At 49.6% G+C, this 19,054-nt stretch overlaps 1 protein-coding gene across 1 annotated transcript; it reads right to left on the bottom strand.

Annotated features, from left to right (window-relative positions):
• Positions 1 to 489: 489 nt before the first annotated feature.
• LOC116943779 (uncharacterized) lies at positions 490 to 18,709 on the bottom strand. The gene is made up of 2 exons (XM_076068175.1): positions 17,903 to 18,709; positions 490 to 5,631 (listed from the first exon to the last, which is right to left on the bottom strand). The coding sequence occupies exon 2, from the start codon at positions 5,487 to 5,489 to the stop codon at positions 2,694 to 2,696; it is 2,796 nt and encodes a 931-aa protein (XP_075924290.1). The 5' UTR covers positions 5,490 to 5,631; positions 17,903 to 18,709; the 3' UTR covers positions 490 to 2,693.
• Between the last annotated feature and the right edge of the window lie 345 nt (positions 18,710 to 19,054).

Genomic DNA, 19,054 nt, shown 5'->3' with positions numbered 1-19,054 from the left:
CACAAATGCGCACGCGTTCACACGGTGTAAAATAAATCACAGAGGTGGGGGGCATGTGGCCGGACGGTTTGTTTCGTGACTAAACAAAAAATATATTCTCTTGTTCACAGACTTGGCCCAAATCCCACCCACCCACCCGCCCACTCACCACCACCACCGCCACCATCACCACCGCCACCGCCACCACCACCAGATGTGCACTTTGTACAATGTCGTCGTGGTCGGGAAGGGCTCTCAGGGTGGGAATTGTTCTCCGAGTTTGCGTCCCGCGCGAACCCTTGGGGCCGGGGCAACCTGCGGCTCTTCACGGACTGCGTCGTGACGTGTGTACAACGTGCGTGTGTGTGTGTGTCTGTGTCTGTGTGTGTGTCTGTGTGTGTGTGTCTGTGTGTACAACGTGTCTGTGTGTGTGTGTCTGTGTGTACAACGTGTGTGTGTGTACAACGTGTATGTGTGTACAACGTGTCTGTTTGTGTCTGTGTGTACAACGTGTATGTGTGTACAACGTGTATGTGTGTACAACGTGCATGTGTGTGTGTGTCTGTGTGTACAACGTGTCTGTGTGTACAACGTGCATGTGTGTGTGTGTCTGTGTGTACAACGTGTCTGTGTGTACAACGTGCATGTGTGTGTGTGTCTGTGTGTACAACGTGTATGTGTGTGTCTGTGTGTACAACGTGTCTGTGTGTACAACGTGTGTGTGTACAACGTGTCTGTTTGTGTCTGTGTGTACAACGTGTATGTGTGTACAACGTGTATGTGTGTGTCTGTGTGTACGACGTGTCTGTGTGTGTCTGTGTGTCTGTGTGTACAACGTGCATGTGTGTGTCTGTGTGTACAACGTGTGTGTGTGTGTGTCTGTGTGTACAACGTGTCTGTGTGTACAACGTGTATGTGTGTACAACGTGTCTGTGTGTACAACGTGTCTGTGTGTACGACGTGTCTGTGTGTACGACGTGTCTGTGTGTACAACGTGTATGTGTGTTTGTGCCTGTGTGTGTTTGTGCCTGTGTGTGTGTCTGTGTGTGTTTGTGCCTGTGTGTTTGTGTGTCTGTGTGTGTGTGCCTGTGTGTGTTTGTGTGCCTGTGTGTTTGTGTGTGTGTCTGTGTCTGTGTGTGCCTGTGTGTTTGTGCCTGTGTGTTTGTGCCTGTGTGTGTCTGTGTGTGTTTGTGCCTGTGTGTCTGTGCGTGTGTGCCTGTGTGTGTGCCTGTGTGTTTGTGTCTGTGTGTTTGTGCCTGTGTGCTTGTGCCTGTGTGCTTGTGCCTGTGTGTGTGTCTGTGTGTTTGTGCCTGTGTGTTTGTGCCTGTGTGTGTGCCTGTGTGTGTTAGTGCCTGTGTTTGTGCCTGTGTGTGTTAGTGCCTGTGTTTGTGTCTGTGTGTTTGTGCCTGTGTGTTTGTGCCTTTGTGTGTCTGTGCGTGTGTGTGCCTGTGCGTGTTTGTGCCTGTGTGTGTTTGTGCCTGTGTGTGTTTGTGCCTGTGTGTTTGTGCCTGTGTGTGTGTGCCTATGTGTCTGTGTGTCTGTGTGCCTGTGTGTCTGTGTGTGTCTGTGTGTGCCTGTGTGTGTCTGTGTGTCCTTGTGTGTCCTTGTGTGTCTGTGTGTGCCTGTGGGTGTGTCTGTGTAAGTGTGTGGGGGGGGGGGGGGGGCTGGGTCATGTAGCCCGCATGCCCAGCCACCGCATGCCGAAACAGCTTTTGTTCGGCCGGATCGAGGGGGCTGAACGGGCGCGGCACGGGCTGGAGAAGAGATGGAGTGATGTGGTACAGGAGGACGTGGAGCTGAGTGGACTTGCCGATGACTGGTACCAGCGGTGTCAAGATCGGCCTCTGTGGAGGAGGCTCGTGAAGGACACTACTGGGCAGTTGGAGGCAGTCGTCCTCCAACAACGGAGGGCGGAGGAGCGACGCTCACAACAACTAGCGGAGCGCCGGGTGGCTAAAGCACAGCAAGTTGGCACAGTAGGGGGCACAGGTGGTGTACTAGCCAGTCATCTCAGTCAGTCGACCCGTGGCACCTGGGTCTGCCCCGTGACCTCCTGCCAGCGCGCGTTCGACACTTCACGTGGACTCAAGGTGCACATGGCCTGGCACAAGCGTCGTGGTGACGTCACCGCCACTTAGTGGCGAATGGCGGTTGTTGTTGTTATTGTGGGTGGGGGAGCGGTAGTGTAGCGGTTAACGCGTTGCGCTACGAACCTGGCAGCCCGAGTTCGATTCCCGCTCACGGCCACCAACACCGGTGACGATTATCTGCACCGGTCCTGGGCCTCTCCTAGGTCGACTCAACCTCAAATGAGTGCCTGGTGCGGTTAAGGCTACACGGGGGATATTTGTCCTGGTCTTGTGTGTTCACGTGCATTGCGGCTCTTGAAATATTGAGTTTTGTACCGAATTCGAACAAAAAAACGAAAGCCTCTTCTCGTTATTTAGGTTGCCGACCCCTGGCCTAGACCCCATCGTCTCGTATTGTCATCTGCCCTGGCCAATCACACTTCTGTCTTAAGATTTGCCGTCTCCAACTTGCAATTTTTTACTCCACACGTTCCTCTTTGTCTCTCAGTGGAATCACAAACACGCGCACAACCCCCCCCCCCCCCCACCCAACACCACGCTCCTTGGGACGACTTCCAGCTTGCTCACCGTTGCCGGCAAGGCTACAAGCCTCGTGTGGTTTTTTTAACGCTCCGTCTGTCTCGATCACGAGCGACGTGACGGCGCCGCCGCCGCCGCCGCCGCCGCCACCTCGTCCACGTACGCCGACGGCACCAGCAGCGTCGGGCCGCCGGGCCGCGCCGCCCTCCACCACTCGGCGCTCTCCTTGCTCACCAGCTCCAACTCCTCGCCCTCGGCGATGCGCACGGGCTGCCCGCTGGCGCGCCCCGCGAACTCGAAGCTGAAGAGCACCCGCAGCGCCGCGGGCCGGGGATCGCCGGGGCCCCGGTGGGGCGGCCGCGACTCGGCCGGTTCCGCCGCTACGCCCGACGGCCGCGGCGGAACGCGGAGGCCTCCGCCGTCGGTTGCGGCCGCGTTCCCGAGGCCGCCGCCGCCGCCGCCGCCGCCGACGCCGCGCACCTCCCGCACGTAGCCCGTGGGCACGTAGAAGGGCTTGCGCTCGCCCAGGCGCCTCACCCTCCACCAGAAGGCGTCGGTCTTGCGCGACAGCACGAAGAGCTCGCCCCGCGCGATGCGCACGCGGCGACCCCGCTCGCTCGTGTAGTCGCACGGGTGCACGACGCGCACCAACGTCGGAGACGTCGGGGACTTCGGCGACGATGGCGACGTCGGAGACTTCGGCGACGATGGCGAGGATGGCGATGATGGCGACGATGGCGACGATGGCGACGATGGCGAGGGCGGCACAGGTCGCGCGACGGTGCCGGGGTGGTTCCCCCGCGGGGTGGAGCCACGCGGCGCGCTGCCCACCGCCACGGCCGCCTGTGCCCTCTCACTGCTGTTCGTGCCGCTGCTGTTGCTGTTGTGGGTGACGCTGGCAATGCTGTTGCTGCTGCTGCTGTTGTGGGTGACGCTGGCAATGCTGTTGCTGCTGCTGTTGTGGGTGACGCTGGCAATGCCCGTGCTGTTGCTGCTGCTGCTGTTGTTGTGGGTGACGCTGGCAATGCCCGTGCTGTTGCTGCTGTTGTGGGTGACGCTGGCAATGCTGCTGCTGTTGTTGTGGGTGACGCTGGCAATGCTGCTGCTGTTGTTGTGGGTGACACTGGCAATGCTGTTGCTGCTGCTGTTGTTGTGGGTGACGCTGGCAATGCTGTTGCTGTTGTTGTGGGTGACGCTGGCAATGCCCGTGCTGTTGCTGCTGCTGCTGTTGTTGTTGTTGTGGTTGAATCTCCTAGTGCCCTTGCTGTGGCTATTGTGATTAAATATGGCAATGCCCGTGCTGCTGTTGCTGCTGCTGTGGTTGTAGCTGCTAACGCCCGTGCTGTTGCTGCTGCTGTTGTTGTGGTTGACGCTGTTAATGCCCGTGCTGTTGCTGCTGCTGTTGTTGTGGTTGACGCTGTTAATGCCCGTGCTGGTGCTGCTGCTGTTGTTGTGGTTAATGCTGTTAATGCCCGTCCTGCTGTTGCTGCTGCTGCTGTGGTTGTAGCTGCTAACGCCCGTGCTGCTGCTGCTGCTGCTGTTGTTGTGGTTGACGCTGTTAATGGCCGTGCTGCTGTTGCTGATGGGGCTGCTATGGTTAATGCTGCCAATGTCCTTCCTGCTGTCGTTGCTGCTGTTCATGTTGCTGTTGTAATGCTTGAAGCTGCTAATGCCCGCGTTGTTGCTGATCCTGCTGTTGCTGTTGTAGCTGCCTATTCCCTTGCTGCTGTTGCTGTTCTGATCAATGCTGCTAATACCCATGCTGTTGCTGCTGCTGTTCATGCTGCTGCTGTTGTGGTTGAAGCCGCCAATGCCTGCGTGGTTGCTGCTGCTGCCGATGATGCAGCTGTCGTTGCGCTGGCTGTAGCAGTCGCTGCTGGTGTCGTTGTTGCCGCCGCTGCCGCCGCCGCTGCTCTGGCCGACGCCGGATCCGCGGTGTCCACCACTCGCCACCCTCGCCACCTCCGGCGCATCTCTGCGAGCGACGTAGGACGCCGGCGTGTAGAACGGCTCCTCCCGCTGCTCCGGCCGGCACACGACCCACCAGTCGCCCGTCGCCCTCTCCACCAGCAGTAGCCGCTCGCCGGCCACCGTGGAGAGGGCACGGCCGTGCACCGTGTACACGCTCGTGTAGAGCGCCGTCAGCGCCACGTCCTCGCGGGCGCCCGAGTCGATGTGATCTTGGGAGTCGTGGGGGTCCTGGTCGTGGGGGTCCTGGTCATGGTTGCGATGGCGGTGGTGGTTGTGGTGGTCGTGGTTGTGGGGCTGGTACTGGTTCTGGATGTGATGCTGGTATTGGTCGTGGTGCTGGTACTGGTTGTGGTGCTGGTCATGGTGCTGGTACTGGTCGTGGTGGTAGTGTTGGTCGTGTTGGTCACGATCATCGTGACGGTCACTCTGGTGGTCGTGGTGACGTTGGTCGTGGTCCTGCTGCTGCTGGTGGTGGTTGTGGTGGTGGTTGTGGTGGTGGTGGTTGTGGTGATCGTTGCGATTGACGTCCAGTCTCGACCGCCACTCCTCCTCCTCCTCATCCTCCACAGAGAACAATCCATCTCCACTCTCCTCCGAGTGGACACGCGGCTCCACGCGGTTCCTCCACGCCGTCCTGCACCGTGGAGGCGGCATGGGTGGCACGCGCTGACGCACGACCTCCACGCGCTTCGGGCCCGCCACCGCCACCGCCGCCGCCGCAGTCCTCTGCACGTACCTGGCCGGCAAGTAGAACATCGCCCCGCCACCACCGAGGGGCCCCACCAGCCACCACTCGGCGGTGCTGGTCTGCAGCAGCGAGTAGTGCTCGCCGGGCGTGACCCGGCCGCGGCCGCCGTCGCTGTCCTCGTAGGAGAACTCGTAGAGGACCCGCACAAACCCCAGCGGCGGCTCACCCTCGCCACCGGACATCGCCGCCGCCGCCAGGACTCGCGGCGCTACGGCGCGGAGGCGTTGAACGATTTCCCGCAGCGGCACCCGGCCGCCCGAGTGTCGTCGCGACCACGTGCGTGGCTTTAGTCTCCCAAAGTCGTCGGCTGCGAGTCGCCCACACCTGCCCGCACGGAACGGGGAACGGGGAAGGAAGGGGGTGATGTTGACGGTGAGCACGGGAGGGTTACCCGGGAGGCTTTGAGCAACGGCTGCTGACGTGTTAGTTGGCAGACAGGCGTCTGCGGGTGCTGACGGTGACGGAGAGATATTGTCTGTATGGCAGTGGTGGGCCTCGTGTGGTCACGGGCCTCGTGAAGTTAAATCGTGGGCCGCATTGGACCCGCGGGCCAGAGGGTTCCCTTTAACGTTGCTATGAGCAGTGGTTCCCAAACCGAGACTCGTAGACTCAGGGCTTCATTATTGTCGCAGCTGGTTAGGTCCCTGTTGAGCTTAGCAGCTCTCTTGCAAGGACGAGAAAATAATGTTCCTTTAAAGGGCTCCATGCTCCATAAACGTAGAGAAGGGAGGGCGTCACTGTGGACGAGAAGATTCGGAGCTTCACACACACACACGCAAAGACAAAGATCCCCCGATTAGCGTCAACATACTGTTGAGGCAAGTTCCGTTAGCAAGCACCTTTGAAAGCCGGCACGGGACACGAGATTGGTGGTGTGTCCAACACCAAGGCTGGCCACTTTTGCCTTCCCAGTGTTGATGTTTACACACCGCACCCGATATTTATTTAAAGGCTGAGTCGACCTAGGGGAGGCCCAAGACCGGTTAAAATAATCACCAGTTTTTGGCCCTGAGCGTGATTATAACTCAGTTCGCCTGGTTCGGAGTGCAGTGCGCAAAACCACTGCACTACCACTCCCCACAAAGCTACCTATACACACACAGACAACAAGAACAACGACACAAACACAAAGACACACAAACACAACCGCGGCATTGGTGCTCGGCTAAGTGCACTTTGAGGCCATGGGAGGTGCTGAAAGGCTTGCTGGCAGGAGATCACGGAACAGATCCCAGGTGTTACGGAATAATTGACCGAGATAACCGGCAGATGCACCACCTGCGCTCCCCACTCTTCTGTTGAGTGCTCTGCTCGCTGTTCTGAGCAGCTCTTCTCCTCCCTACATTGTTGCTAGATAGCGGCTGCTACTAACTGCCCAGTAGCGTCCTTAACGAGCCTCCTCCGTAAAGGCTAATTCTAAAACCACTGGTGACTATCGACAGCAACTCCAACCGGCTCTCAATCCTCCTGTACCACATCAACGCGCTCTCTTCTCTATCCCATGCTGTACCTGTTTAGCCCCCTCTATGGAACATACGGCAGACTGGCCTGCGGATCAGCATTCTCACCTGCCAGATAAACTAAACTATTCTAAACACATTGTTGTTTAGAATAGACCCACTATATAGCTCTTTGTCAGAAGTGACCTGCTCACAAATGATAGCTCAACGAAGTGGCCTATCACGTGGAAATCTATAGCAGCGAAATACTCTCAGTGCGTGTTTCTAAATGTGGATGGAAAACCCGGAGGACCCAGAGAAAAATCCATAGCACCACGGGAAGAGAGACACACAAACTCCCAATATACAGGCGTCAGGGTCAGGATCGAACCCACAATCTCCTGCATACCTGGCGAGGTAGTTAACATCTCGACACCGCAGTAATAGATCTTGAAACAGATCAGCGAGTAGGCAAGCCGGCTGGAACATTATGCCTCCACAGTGGTACCTGTAACAAGGGGTCCACGCTTCACGTCACAGAGAAGAGAGGTGACTGCATTGGCCACGAAGACTCGAAGCTTCGTGTGGAGCGACAGGCCAGCAGACTTAGGGGCAGTTATGTTGCCGATGAAAAGATAACGCTCAATTTGGAGCGAGACCTCCACTGGCAAAATGGAGCTGGAGCTGGACATGAGCACACGGTCCAGTTCGGGAAACTCATCCACGCTCTCCGCAACCACTCCTATTACTCACGGAGAGTTGGGGGGAGTGGAATTCAAGGTTACTCTGCGTTTAGTTTGTTGTCTATCCACCCGCACCTCCGATTAACAGGGTTTGCCACGTGTGGTGCGAAAGTTCAACGTACATAATACTTTGTTTAACCAGGTAAGACTTCAAAGATACCATGACGATTATCATTTGCAAGAGTAAGGGACGGTGATTGCTACGTATAATTCCCACGGATAAATTTGTGGGTACATTTTATATACTCTTTGGTTCTTTCGGTAAAGTCACGTAGGTATAAAATAAATCACGACGTTTCGGGATCAACACAAGCGTCCATCATCAGGTGGGAAAGCATGGTCCGCTGCTGAGGCAGACTGTTTTAAAAGGTTTGATATGGGTGTAGCCCAAGGGTCAAAAAGAAGTGGCCGGGGCTAGTGATGTTAATGTGAGTATGAGAGTACAATCCAAAAAAAATGTGAGCATGAGAGTGCAATCCAAAGGCATGAGAGTGCAATGGAACGGACATGTGAGCATGAGAGCTCTAAGAGAGAGGCATAGAGAGAGAGACACAGAGGGTCGAAATAACAGCTGACATAGGCAGGTTGGATGGAAACATCACAGTCATTTAAGACTTTACCTGGTTAATAACGTCCTTCCAAGGATTGCTCAGTTTGTACCCATCTTCTCGGTTGAAGTTGTGTCTGTGTTTATATATCTGGATGGCTTCATGAACAAATCTCTGAAGGTAGCCGGTAGGTTTGCACAGTACCTCCGTCTTGGAAAACAACTCACTGTGCTGGTCGGAGAAGCAAAGGGTCCTATGGTGTAGTGTTTTGATGAGGGAATTCTTCTGGGCTGGATGGTGGTGGGAGTCAGGCTTTAAATAGGAATCCGTGTGGGTGGTTTTCCTGGAGACTGAATGTCCCAACGAGCCATCATGTCTCTTCTCAATCAAAACATCCAGGAATGGTAGCTTGCCATCTTTTTCCACTTCCATGGTGAATTTGATAGACATGTGTATGGAATTGATGTGGTTGAGAAATTGGTTCAGTGCTGGCAGGCCATGTGGCCAGATGACGAACGTGTCATCTACGTATCTCTTCCACAAGGGATGACGTAGGGTGGATGTCTGGATGGCATCTGTCTCAAATTTTTCCATGAAAACATTTGCTAGCACTGGCGATAAGGGAGAACCCATTGGAGTACCCTCATTTTGTCTGTAGAATGTACCATTCCAGGTGAAGTATGTGTTGGTAAGACAGTGCCTGACCAAAGTTGGTACATCTGGATTCAGTCCTTGTTGGACCAAGGCTTCAATGATTGCAATGGTGTCAAGTACAGGTACATTGGTGAACAGAGAGACTATATCGAAACTGACAAGCAAATCATCCGGAGACAGTGAGATGTCCTTGATTAGAGAAACCAAGTGAGCTGAGTTAAGTACAGCTGAGGTGGACTTGCCAGTGAAAGGAAGCAGAGTCTCAGACAGAAATCGGACCAGTTTGTAGGTGGGTGAGTTAATGGTGGAGACGATAGAACGGAGCGGGGTACATACTTTGTGGATTTTTGGAAGGCCATAAAATCTGGGTGGTCTAGCAGCTGAAGGTTTTAGGGAGCTCTGCTTGGTCTGATCGATTAGAGAAGTCGATTTAGTGATGATATTGTTGGTTTTAGTAGCTAGGCAGTTGGTGGGATCTCTGTTGATTTTGGTATAGCTGCCATCATTAAGAAGGTCCTGAATTTTGTTGTTGTAAGTGGTTTTATCCATGATGACAGTGGTGTTGCCCTTGTCGGCTGAGAGGATGACAATGCCATCTGTTTTTTTTTTTATTTAGAGAGTTCAAAACGCTCGTCCTTGCTGATAATGGGTTTCTTAGCGTTTTTGAGGATAGCAGCGATTTCAGATCTAGCAACGTCACTTTTGTTCCCTCGTCTAGGAGGCCGCTTTCCTAGATTACTTTTACATGCTATTTTCTCACATTAACATCATGCTAATTCCTCACATTAACATAGCCACTTCCGTGCCCTCGTCCAGGAGGTCGCTCTCTCTATCTTACAGTTACATGCTAATGTCTCACATTGACATCACTAGCCCCGGCCACTTCTTTATGACCTGTGAGCTACACCCATTTCAAACCTTTTAAAACAGTCTGCCTCAGCAGCAGACCACGCTTTCCCACCTGATGATGGACGCTTGTGTTGCGCCCGAAACGTCTTGATTTCTTTTATTTTATACCTACGTGACTTTACCGAAAGAACCAACGAGTATGGATTCCTGCAGTCACGAAAGCTTCCAATACATTTTATATATTCGGTAATTGTGGACCACACACAATGACTTACTCTTGCAAATAACATCGGGGGTGGGGGCGATCTTTAACGTGTCCACTGTGAAGCAGATGGCACGTGTACCGCAGTATTAACCAGGGCGGCCGCTGGATTCAAACCACGAACCTCTCTCTGCAACAGGGGGCCATCGTTCTGCGAGGGCCACGTCGCTGTGCAGTGTAAGGTGTCACCGAGTACCCAGGTATCGCTGGTCTACAACTTTTTAGATGTCGTCTGCTTCAGAGATTAAATCTGCTGTGTATTATGTATTTTCAAGTGCTAAATTCAAATATGAAAATAACTGATTGACTACTGTTCACAAGATATTTAAGTTTTTACATTTTACGTCTATATTTATTGTGTAGATAGTAGAGTTTTACTCATACATTTTAAACCTAGGTTCTTTTCATGTATTTATGGTTGCTTTACATAATAACATGTCACCTGTCCTGTTCATGTAACACTTTAAAAATGAGCAAAAGGGTTATATGAATAAAATGTATTATGAAACAAAAGGCAAAAAACTATAATGTCTATATAAGTACATTGTTTCGTCCTTATTCAGTGTCTACTTGGCACTTCTTGGCTTGTCTCTTGTATTCATTAAAGGGAGCATCTCTTGTCACTGCCCATTGATGGGCTCCATTTGCCATGACAGCGTTTCTCCATTGTTGCAATGTCCTGGGTGAAATCGCTCGCCACGCTCGTCGCTCACTCCTCCGCAGTTCGGTGGGAAAAACATCTAGATGAAAGTGCAAAAAATCTATCTTTAGTGACATGTTGCAACCAAGGCTTTTGTATGCCTTGAGGAGGTTTTCCACCAACTCCCTGTAGTTGTCTGTCTTGTTGTTTCCTAGAAAATGTGTTGCCACTAACTGGAAGGCTTCCAAAGCCGTTTTTCCTTGCCACGCAGTGCACTGTCAAATGCATCATCTCGAAGAAGTTCACGAATCTGAGGACCAACGAAGACACCTTCCTTTATCTTAGCTTCACTTAACCTTGGGCATTTTCCACGGAGGTACTTGAAAGCTGCTTGTGTTTTGTTCATGGCTTTGACAAAGTTCTTCATCAGACCCAATTGACGTGTAAGGGTGGCAACAAAATCTTCCTTGATTCAACAAGTGGCGGATGCTGAACACTTTTCCTCCCAGGCTCCAATGACTGTCGGAGTGGCCAATCTATCTTGATGTAGTGGGAATCTCTCGCACGACTATCCCATCCGCAGAGAGAACAGCAGCAGTACTTTGTGTATCCTGTCTGCAGACCAAGCAAGAGAGCAACAACCTTCAAATCGCCACGAAGCTGCCACTGATGTTGGTCAGAGTTCATGCACCTCAAAAGTTGTTTCATGTTGTCATACGTTTCCTTCATATGAACTTCATGACCAACTGCAATTGATGGTAAAACATTGCCATGATGCAGCAAAACAGCTTGAAGACTAATCTAGAATTGAAGCTTTCGTGACTGCAGGAATTACTATACTCATTGGTTCTTTCGGTAAAGTCACGTGTGTAGAAGTAAAATAAAATGTGAAGAAATCACAAGTAAACTTACATTTAAATAAATCACGACGTTTCGAACGCAACACAAGCGCTCATCATCAGCTGGAAATGGGGCAAACACATAGCGAGGGAACACACAGAGGGACATCACACACAGAGAGACATCACACACAGAGCACACAGAGGGACATCACACACAGCACACAGAGAACGGAAAACTGCACGGAGGCAAATACAGCAAGAAGATGGAAGACGCGAACTCAACAAACCTTGGAAACTTAACGCAATGCAAACCAGTCGGCCAACAGCACAGTTAGACACTAACCTGGTTGACCACGTATTTCAAAAGACTGCTAAATGTTGTGTTCATCTTCTGGGCTGAACATACCAACGTAAACAGAGGACAAGGACTCGTGAACAGACACCAGGTACAAGGTAGCAGAGATACACAGTTTGCCGTTCTCTGCGTGCTCTGTGTGTGATGTCCATCTGTGTGTGATGTCCATCTGTGTGTGATGTCCATCTGTGTGTGATGTCCATCTGTGTGTGATGTCCATCTGTGTGTTCCCTCGCTATGTGGTTTGCCCCATTTTCACTAGATGATGAGAAACGTCGTGATTTATTTTTAATTGTATTTTATTTGTGATTTATTTGATTTTATTTCTACATACGTGACTTTACCGAAATAACTAGTGAGTATAGCTTTAAGACTCATCTTCGATGAATCAATGAACAGTCTCCACTCAGCTGGATCATGATATCATGTATGACGCAATACCAGGTTCAAATTGCATCATTCATTGTTTTGCTCAAAAGCAAGTACTGTCCAAACCCAGTAATAGATTTATTCATAGATCCAGTCAAATATGTATTTTAGTAATTTCTGGTTGAAATTGATATCTCTTCCCTTTATAACTCACTTATCCTCCGCCATTCCCAAGTCAAGGGTCATATATACTGACCCAGTAGCATATCTTGTAAACTAGAGCCAATAAACAATTCTAAGCGTCACTTTCATTCTCAGTGACTCAGAAATCGTAAAGTTGGACTACTTCGGAAGCATTTTGGCTGTAGACCCGTGTATTTAGTGTTGAGCCATTGTTTGTGGCCTGGTCGCTTCTGAAAATAAGCTAAAACGAAACTATTTTTGTATTTTACCAGGTAATGCCCACTGGGCTATATGGCTCTTTTGCAGAAGCGACTTGGCTATCACAAACAATAACCCAACGAAGTTGCTTATCCTGTGCAAATTAACAGCGGCCAAATACTCTGAGTTCGTGATGTTGATTATAAATGTGGAGGGGAAAACCCGAGGGCCCGGAGAAACATCCACGCCACCACGGGAAGAGAGAAAATGCAAGCCCGAAATATACAGCAGCAGGCGTCAGGGTCGGGATCAAACTCACGACCTCCTGTATACCTAGCGAGGTAGTTAACATCTGGCCACCGTAGCTCAGTAAGCTTTATCTGGTAGGATAAAAAATAGTTTAGTTTTCTTTGCATTTTTTTAAGTGATTTGCTTACCTTACCTATACTCTGCACTGCTGCAGTGTATTGTATTGTTTGTTGTTCTGTAACGATCTGACTTGCTCTTACTGTTTGTTATTCTGTAACGTTCTGATTTGCTCTTACTGTTTGTTGTTCTGTAACGTTCTGACTTGCTCTTACTGCTTGTTGTTCTGTAATCTTCTGACTTGCTCTTACTGTTTGTGTTCTGTAATGTTCTGACTTGCTCTTACTGTTTGTGTTCTGTAACGTTCTGACTTGCTCTTACTGCTTGTTGTTCTGTAATGTTCTGACTTGCTCTTACTGTTTGTGTTCTGTAACGTTCTGACTTGCTCTTACTGTTTGTGCTCTGTAACGTTCTGACTTGCTCTTACTGTTTGTTGTTCTGTAACGTTCTGACTTGCTCTTACTGTTGTTCTGTAATGTTCTGATTTGCTCTTACTGTTTGTGTTCTGTAACGTTCTGACTTGCTCTTACTGTTGTTCTGTAACGTTCTGACTTGCTCTTACTGTTTGTTGTTCTGTAATGTTCTGACTTGCTCTTACTGTTGTTCTGTAACGTTCTGACTTGCTCTTACTGTTTGTTGTTCTGTAACGTTCTTACTTGCACTTACTGTTTGTTGTTCTGTAACGTTCTGACTTGCTCTTACTCTTTGTTGTTCTGTAACGATCTGACTTGCTCTTACTGTTTGTTGTTCTGTAACGTTCTGACTTGCTCTTACTGCTTGTTGTTCTGTAACGTTCTGAGTTGCTCTTACTGTTTGTTGTTCTGTAACGTTCTGACTTGCTCTTACTGTTTGTTGTTCTGTAACGTTCTGACTTGCTCTTACTGTTGTTCTGTAACGTTCTGACTTGCTCTTACTGTTTGTTGTTCTGTAACGTTCTGACTTGCTCTTACTGTTGTTCTGTAACGTTCTGACTTGCTCTTAATCTTTGTTGTTCTGTAACGTTCTGACTTGCTCTTACTGTTTGTTGTTCTGTAACGTTCTGACTTGCTCTTACTGTTTGTGTTCTGTAACGTTCTGACTTGCTCTTACTGTTTGTTGTTCTGTAACGTTCTGACTTGCTCTTACTGTTTGTTGTTCTGTAACGTTCTGAGTTGCTCTTACTGTTTGTTGTTCTGTAACGTTCTGACTTGCTCTTACTGTTTGTTGTTCTGTAACGTTCTGACTTGCTCTTACTGTTTGTGTTCTGTAACGTTCTGACTTGCTCTTACTGTTGTTCTGTAACGTTCTGACTTGCTCTTACTGCTTGTTGTTCTGTAACGTTCTGACTTGCTCTTACTGTTTGTTGTTCTGTAACGTTCTGACTTGCTCTTACTTGTGTTCTGTAACGTTCTGACTTGCTCTTACTGTTGTTCTGTAATGTTCTGAGTTGCTCTTACTGTTTGTGTTCTGTAACGGTCTGACTTGCTCTTACTGTTTGTTGTTCTGTAATGTTCTGACTTGCTCTTACTGTTGTTCTGTAACGTTCTGACTTGCTCTTACTGTTTGTTGTTCTGTAACGTTCTGACTTGCTCTTACTGTTGTTCTGTAACGTTCTGACTTGCTCTTACTGTTGTTCTGTAACGTTCTGACTTGCTCTTACTGTTTGTTGTTCTGTAACGTTCTGACTTGCTCTTACTCTTTGTTGTTCTGTAACGATCTGACTTGCTCTTACTCTTTGTTGTTCTGTAACGTTCTGACTTGCTCTTACTGCTTGTTGTTCTGTAACGTTCTGACTTGCTCTTACTGTTTGTGTTCTGTAACGTTCTGACTTGCTCTTACTGGTTGTTGTTCTGTAACGTTCTGACTTGCTCTTACTGCTTGTTGTTCTGTAACGTTCTGACTTGCTCTTACTGTTTGTGTTCTGTAACGTTCTGACTTGCTCTTACTGGTTGTTGTTCTGTAACGTTCTGACTTGCTCTTACTGTTTGTTGTTCTGTAACGTTCTGACTTGCTCTTACTGTTTGTTGTTCTGTAACGTTCTGACTTGCTCTTACTGTTTGTTGTTCTGTAACGTTCTGACTTGCTCTTACTGCTTGTTGTTCTGTAACGTTCTGACTTGCTCTTACTGTTTGTTGTTCTGTAACGTTCTGACTTGCTCTTACTGCTTGTTGTTCTGTAACGTTCTGACTTGCTCTTACTGTTTGTGTTCTGTAACGTTCTGACTTGCTCTTACTGTTTGTGTTCTGTAACGTTCTGACTTGCTCTTACTGTTTGTTGTTCTGTAACGTTCTGACTTGCTCTTACTGCTTGTTGTTCTGTAACGTTCTGACTTGCTCTTACTGTTTGTGTTCTGTAACGTTCTGACTTGCTCTTACTGGTTGTTGTTCTGTAACGTTCTGACTTGCTCTTACTGTTTGTTGTTCTGTAACGTTCTGACTTGCTCTTACTGTTTGTGTTCTGTAACGTTCTGACTTGCTCTTACTGTTTGTTGTTCTGTAACGTTCTGAGTTGCTCTTACTGTTTGTTGTTCTGTAACGTTCTGACTTGCTCTTACTGTTTGTTGTTCTGTAACGTTCTGACTTGCTCTTACTGTTTGTGTTCTGTAACGTTCTGACTTGCTCTTACTGTTGTTCTGTAACGTTCTGACTTGCTCTTACTGCTTGTTGTTCTGTAACGTTCTGACTTGCTCTTACTGTTTGTTGTTCTGTAACGTTCTGACTTGCTCTTACTTGTGTTCTGTAACGTTCTGACTTGCTCTTACTGTTGTTCTGTAATGTTCTGACTTGCTCTTACTGTTTGTGTTCTGTAACGGTCTGACTTGCTCTTACTGTTTGTTGTTCTGTAATGTTCTGACTTGCTCTTACTGTTGTTCTGTAACGTTCTGACTTGCTCTTACTGTTTGTTGTTCTGTAACGTTCTGACTTGCTCTTACTGTTGTTCTGTAACGTTCTGACTTGCTCTTACTGTTGTTCTGTAACGTTCTGACTTGCTCTTACTGTTTGTTGTTCTGTAACGTTCTGACTTGCTCTTACTCTTTGTTGTTCTGTAACGATCTGACTTGCTCTTACTCTTTGTTGTTCTGTAACGTTCTGACTTGCTCTTACTGCTTGTTGTTCTGTAACGTTCTGACTTGCTCTTACTGTTTGTGTTCTGTAACGTTCTGACTTGCTCTTACTGCTTGTTGTTCTGTAACGTTCTGACTTGCTCTTACTGTTTGTGTTCTGTAACGTTCTGACTTGCTCTTACTGTTTGTGTTCTGTAACGTTCTGACTTGCTCTTGCTGTTGTTCTGTAACGTTCTGACTTGCTCTTACTGGTTGTTGTTCTGTAACGTTCTGACTTGCTCTTACTGTTTGTGTTCTGTAACGTTCTGACTTGCTCTTACTGTTTGTGTTCTGTAACGTTCTGACTTGCTCTTGCTGTTGTTCTGTAACGTTCTGACTTGCTCTTACTGGTTGTGTTCTGTAACTTTCTGACTTGCTCTTACTGGTTGTTGTTCTGTAACGTTCTGACTTGCTCTTACTGTTTGTGTTCTGTAACGTTCTGACTTGCTCTTACTGTTGTTCTGTAACGTTCTGACTTGCTCTTACTGTTTGTGTTCTGTAACGTTCTGACTTGCTCTTACTCTTTGTTGTTCTGTAACGTTCTGACTTGCTCTTACTGTTTGTGTTCTGTAACGTTCTGACTTGCTCTTACTGTTTGTGTTCTGTAACGTTCTGACTTGCTCTTACTGCTTGTTGTTCTGTAACCTTCTGACCTGCTCTTACTGGACACATGTGAAAAAGAGCTGTGTAGCTCATCGGATTCCTCCAGAATAAAAACATATTCTCATTTCTGAATGTCCAGATCGCTCCGTAACAAGCTCCAGGTTCAACAGCAGAGTATCCAACTCCTCAGAATTGGCAACAATAGCCAGGACATCGGCACGCATATACATGGATGTCCAGTAAGGCGCTATCTCTGGACTGCACCCAAACATTGATCAGCCACCCACTTTGCGTACTGTAACAGATGCAACTTCTACTGGTACAGACATAAAACGCGACTCGAAACGATGCCATTGTAACGTGTCAACAGGAAATGTCCTCGGACTGCCAGGGCGCGTAGCTTTACCTATCGTGGAGGTCCATAATGATCGTGAGCAGAGGGCCAGGTACCGCAAAAGCACAATGAACAACCCAAAGGCCGAATACCTCCGGATGCTACCATCGGTCTTAACCATTTAATGGGAGAGATGTTCGCTCCTGTTGACATTCCCTACACCTCTGCTGCAGCAGACAGACAGACGTACAGAGACTGGCATCCGTGCCCCGGTCTGATACCACATCGGGGCTCCGCAAGTTTCTCCTCGGCGTGCTGCCTGGCAAGGCGATGTTGAATCATCCTCCTTGCAAGGATCTTAAACGTTTCCAACGACTGGGTTCACTGCACTGATTGTAACAGCCGATTGATTGTAACAGAGATATATGCACACGCAGATATTACACATACATACACACAAACAGATCAGAATTAAAATATGAATTTATACTGGAGGAATCCGATGAGCTATAAAGCTCTTTTTCACAGATGTCCAGTAGAACCAGAGAATACACACTGCCACACGTATACAGAAATACACCCCTAAACACAATACGAAGACAAAGCTCCCCCGTATAGCCTTTAACAGACTGTTGGGGCAAGTGCTGTTAGCGAGCACCTATGAAGACCGGCACGGCACACAAGGGGGGTAGGTGGTCAGCAGCACGCCCGACCGCCTTTGTCTCCCTAGTGGTCGATGTTTACACACCGCGCCAGGTACTCATTTCAGGCTGAGTCGACCTAGGGGAGGAGGCCCAGGACCGGTTTTAGATCATCGTCACCGGTGTTGGTGGCCGTGAGCGGGAATCGAACTCGGGTCGCCGGGTTCGTAGCGCAGCGTGGCGCTAACCTCTACACCACCGCTCCCCACCTCTACACTCGACAGACAAGACGAGCTATTATTTAGAACAGTCTTGATTTGAAGTTTTCGTGACTACAGGGATCCATACTGTTTGGTTCTTTCGGTAAGTCATGAAATAAATGTATAAAATAAATGTCTTTTATTTTATACCTACGTGACTTTACCGAAATAACCAAAGAGAACAGGTTTTACAACAACAAAAAAGTCTCACGTGGAGAGTCGCTTACCGGCTTGGGTGTTTGAGGGCAAGCTTGGCTGAAGGAGGCTGCTACGTCCTGGCAGGACGTCGATTTTGATATCCACGAATGAATCGCGCAAACCGATCCATTACCTTCGCATTGTCTTAACACCAGCGATGAGCAGCAGCAGAAACCAAAACACCACAACGCCTCTTTTTTGTATTCTTCAACAATGCTGTCCGACTGGTATAGGAATCCTGCGCGATGACGATGCCAGCGATGGTTCCTGTGTGGGAGTGTTTGTGCGAGTGTGGGAGTGTAATATGGAGCGTGCAAATGTGTGTAGGAGAACACGGGTGTCTTACGCTTCGGCACAAACGCGGTGGTGGAGTTATCATCATAGTGGTGGATGTGTGGTGTGGGTGGGTGGGTGTGTGGGTGGTGTGTGGGTGTGTGGGTGTGTAGGTGGTGTGTGTGGGTGGGTGTGTGGTGTGTGTGTGTGTGGGTGTGTGGGTGATGTGTGTGGGTGGGTGGGTGTGTGGGTGGTGTGGGTGTGTGGGTGGTGTGTGTGGGTGGGTGTGTGGGTGGTGTGTGGGTGGGTGTGTAGGTGTGTATGTGGTGTGTGGGGTGTGTGGGTGTGTAGGTGGTGTGTGTGGGTGGATGTGTGGTGTGTGGGTGTGTGGGTGTGTAGGTGGTGTGTGTGGGTGGGTGTGTGGTGTGTGTATGTGTAGGTGGTGTGTGTGGGTGGGTGTGTGGTGTGTGTGTGTGGGTGTGTAGGTGGTGTGTGTGGGTGGATGTGTGTGTGTGGGTGTGTAGATGGTGTGTGTGTATAGGTGGTGTTTGTGGGTGTGTGGGTGGATGTGTGTGTGTGGATGTGTGCGTGTGTGGGTGTGTGGGTGGGTGTGTGTGGATGTGTGTGGGTGTGTGGGTGGTTGTGTGGATGTGTGGGTGGATGTGTGGTGTGTGTGTGTGTGTGCTTGGGGAGCGGTCGTGGTTCGCGCTACGCTGCGCTACGAACCCGGCCACCCGAGTTCGATTCCCGCTCAGGGCCTACACCGGTGACGGTGAACCGGTGCCTGCGCCTCCTCCCCTAGGTCGACTCGGCCTTAAATGACAACCCGGTGCGGTGTGCAGTAAACATCGCCACCGGGGAGACAAAGGCGGCCGGGCGTGGTGCTGGCCACCCACCCCCTCGTGCGC

This window comes from Petromyzon marinus, chromosome 19, assembly GCF_048934315.1.
Source record: "Petromyzon marinus isolate PM22_M1 ecotype Great Lakes invasive population chromosome 19, UKy_Petmar_22M1.pri1.0, whole genome shotgun sequence".
NCBI classification, from domain to species: domain Eukaryota; kingdom Metazoa; phylum Chordata; class Hyperoartia; order Petromyzontiformes; family Petromyzontidae; genus Petromyzon; species Petromyzon marinus.
This window is presented reverse-complemented; position numbering and strand designations above follow the sequence as displayed.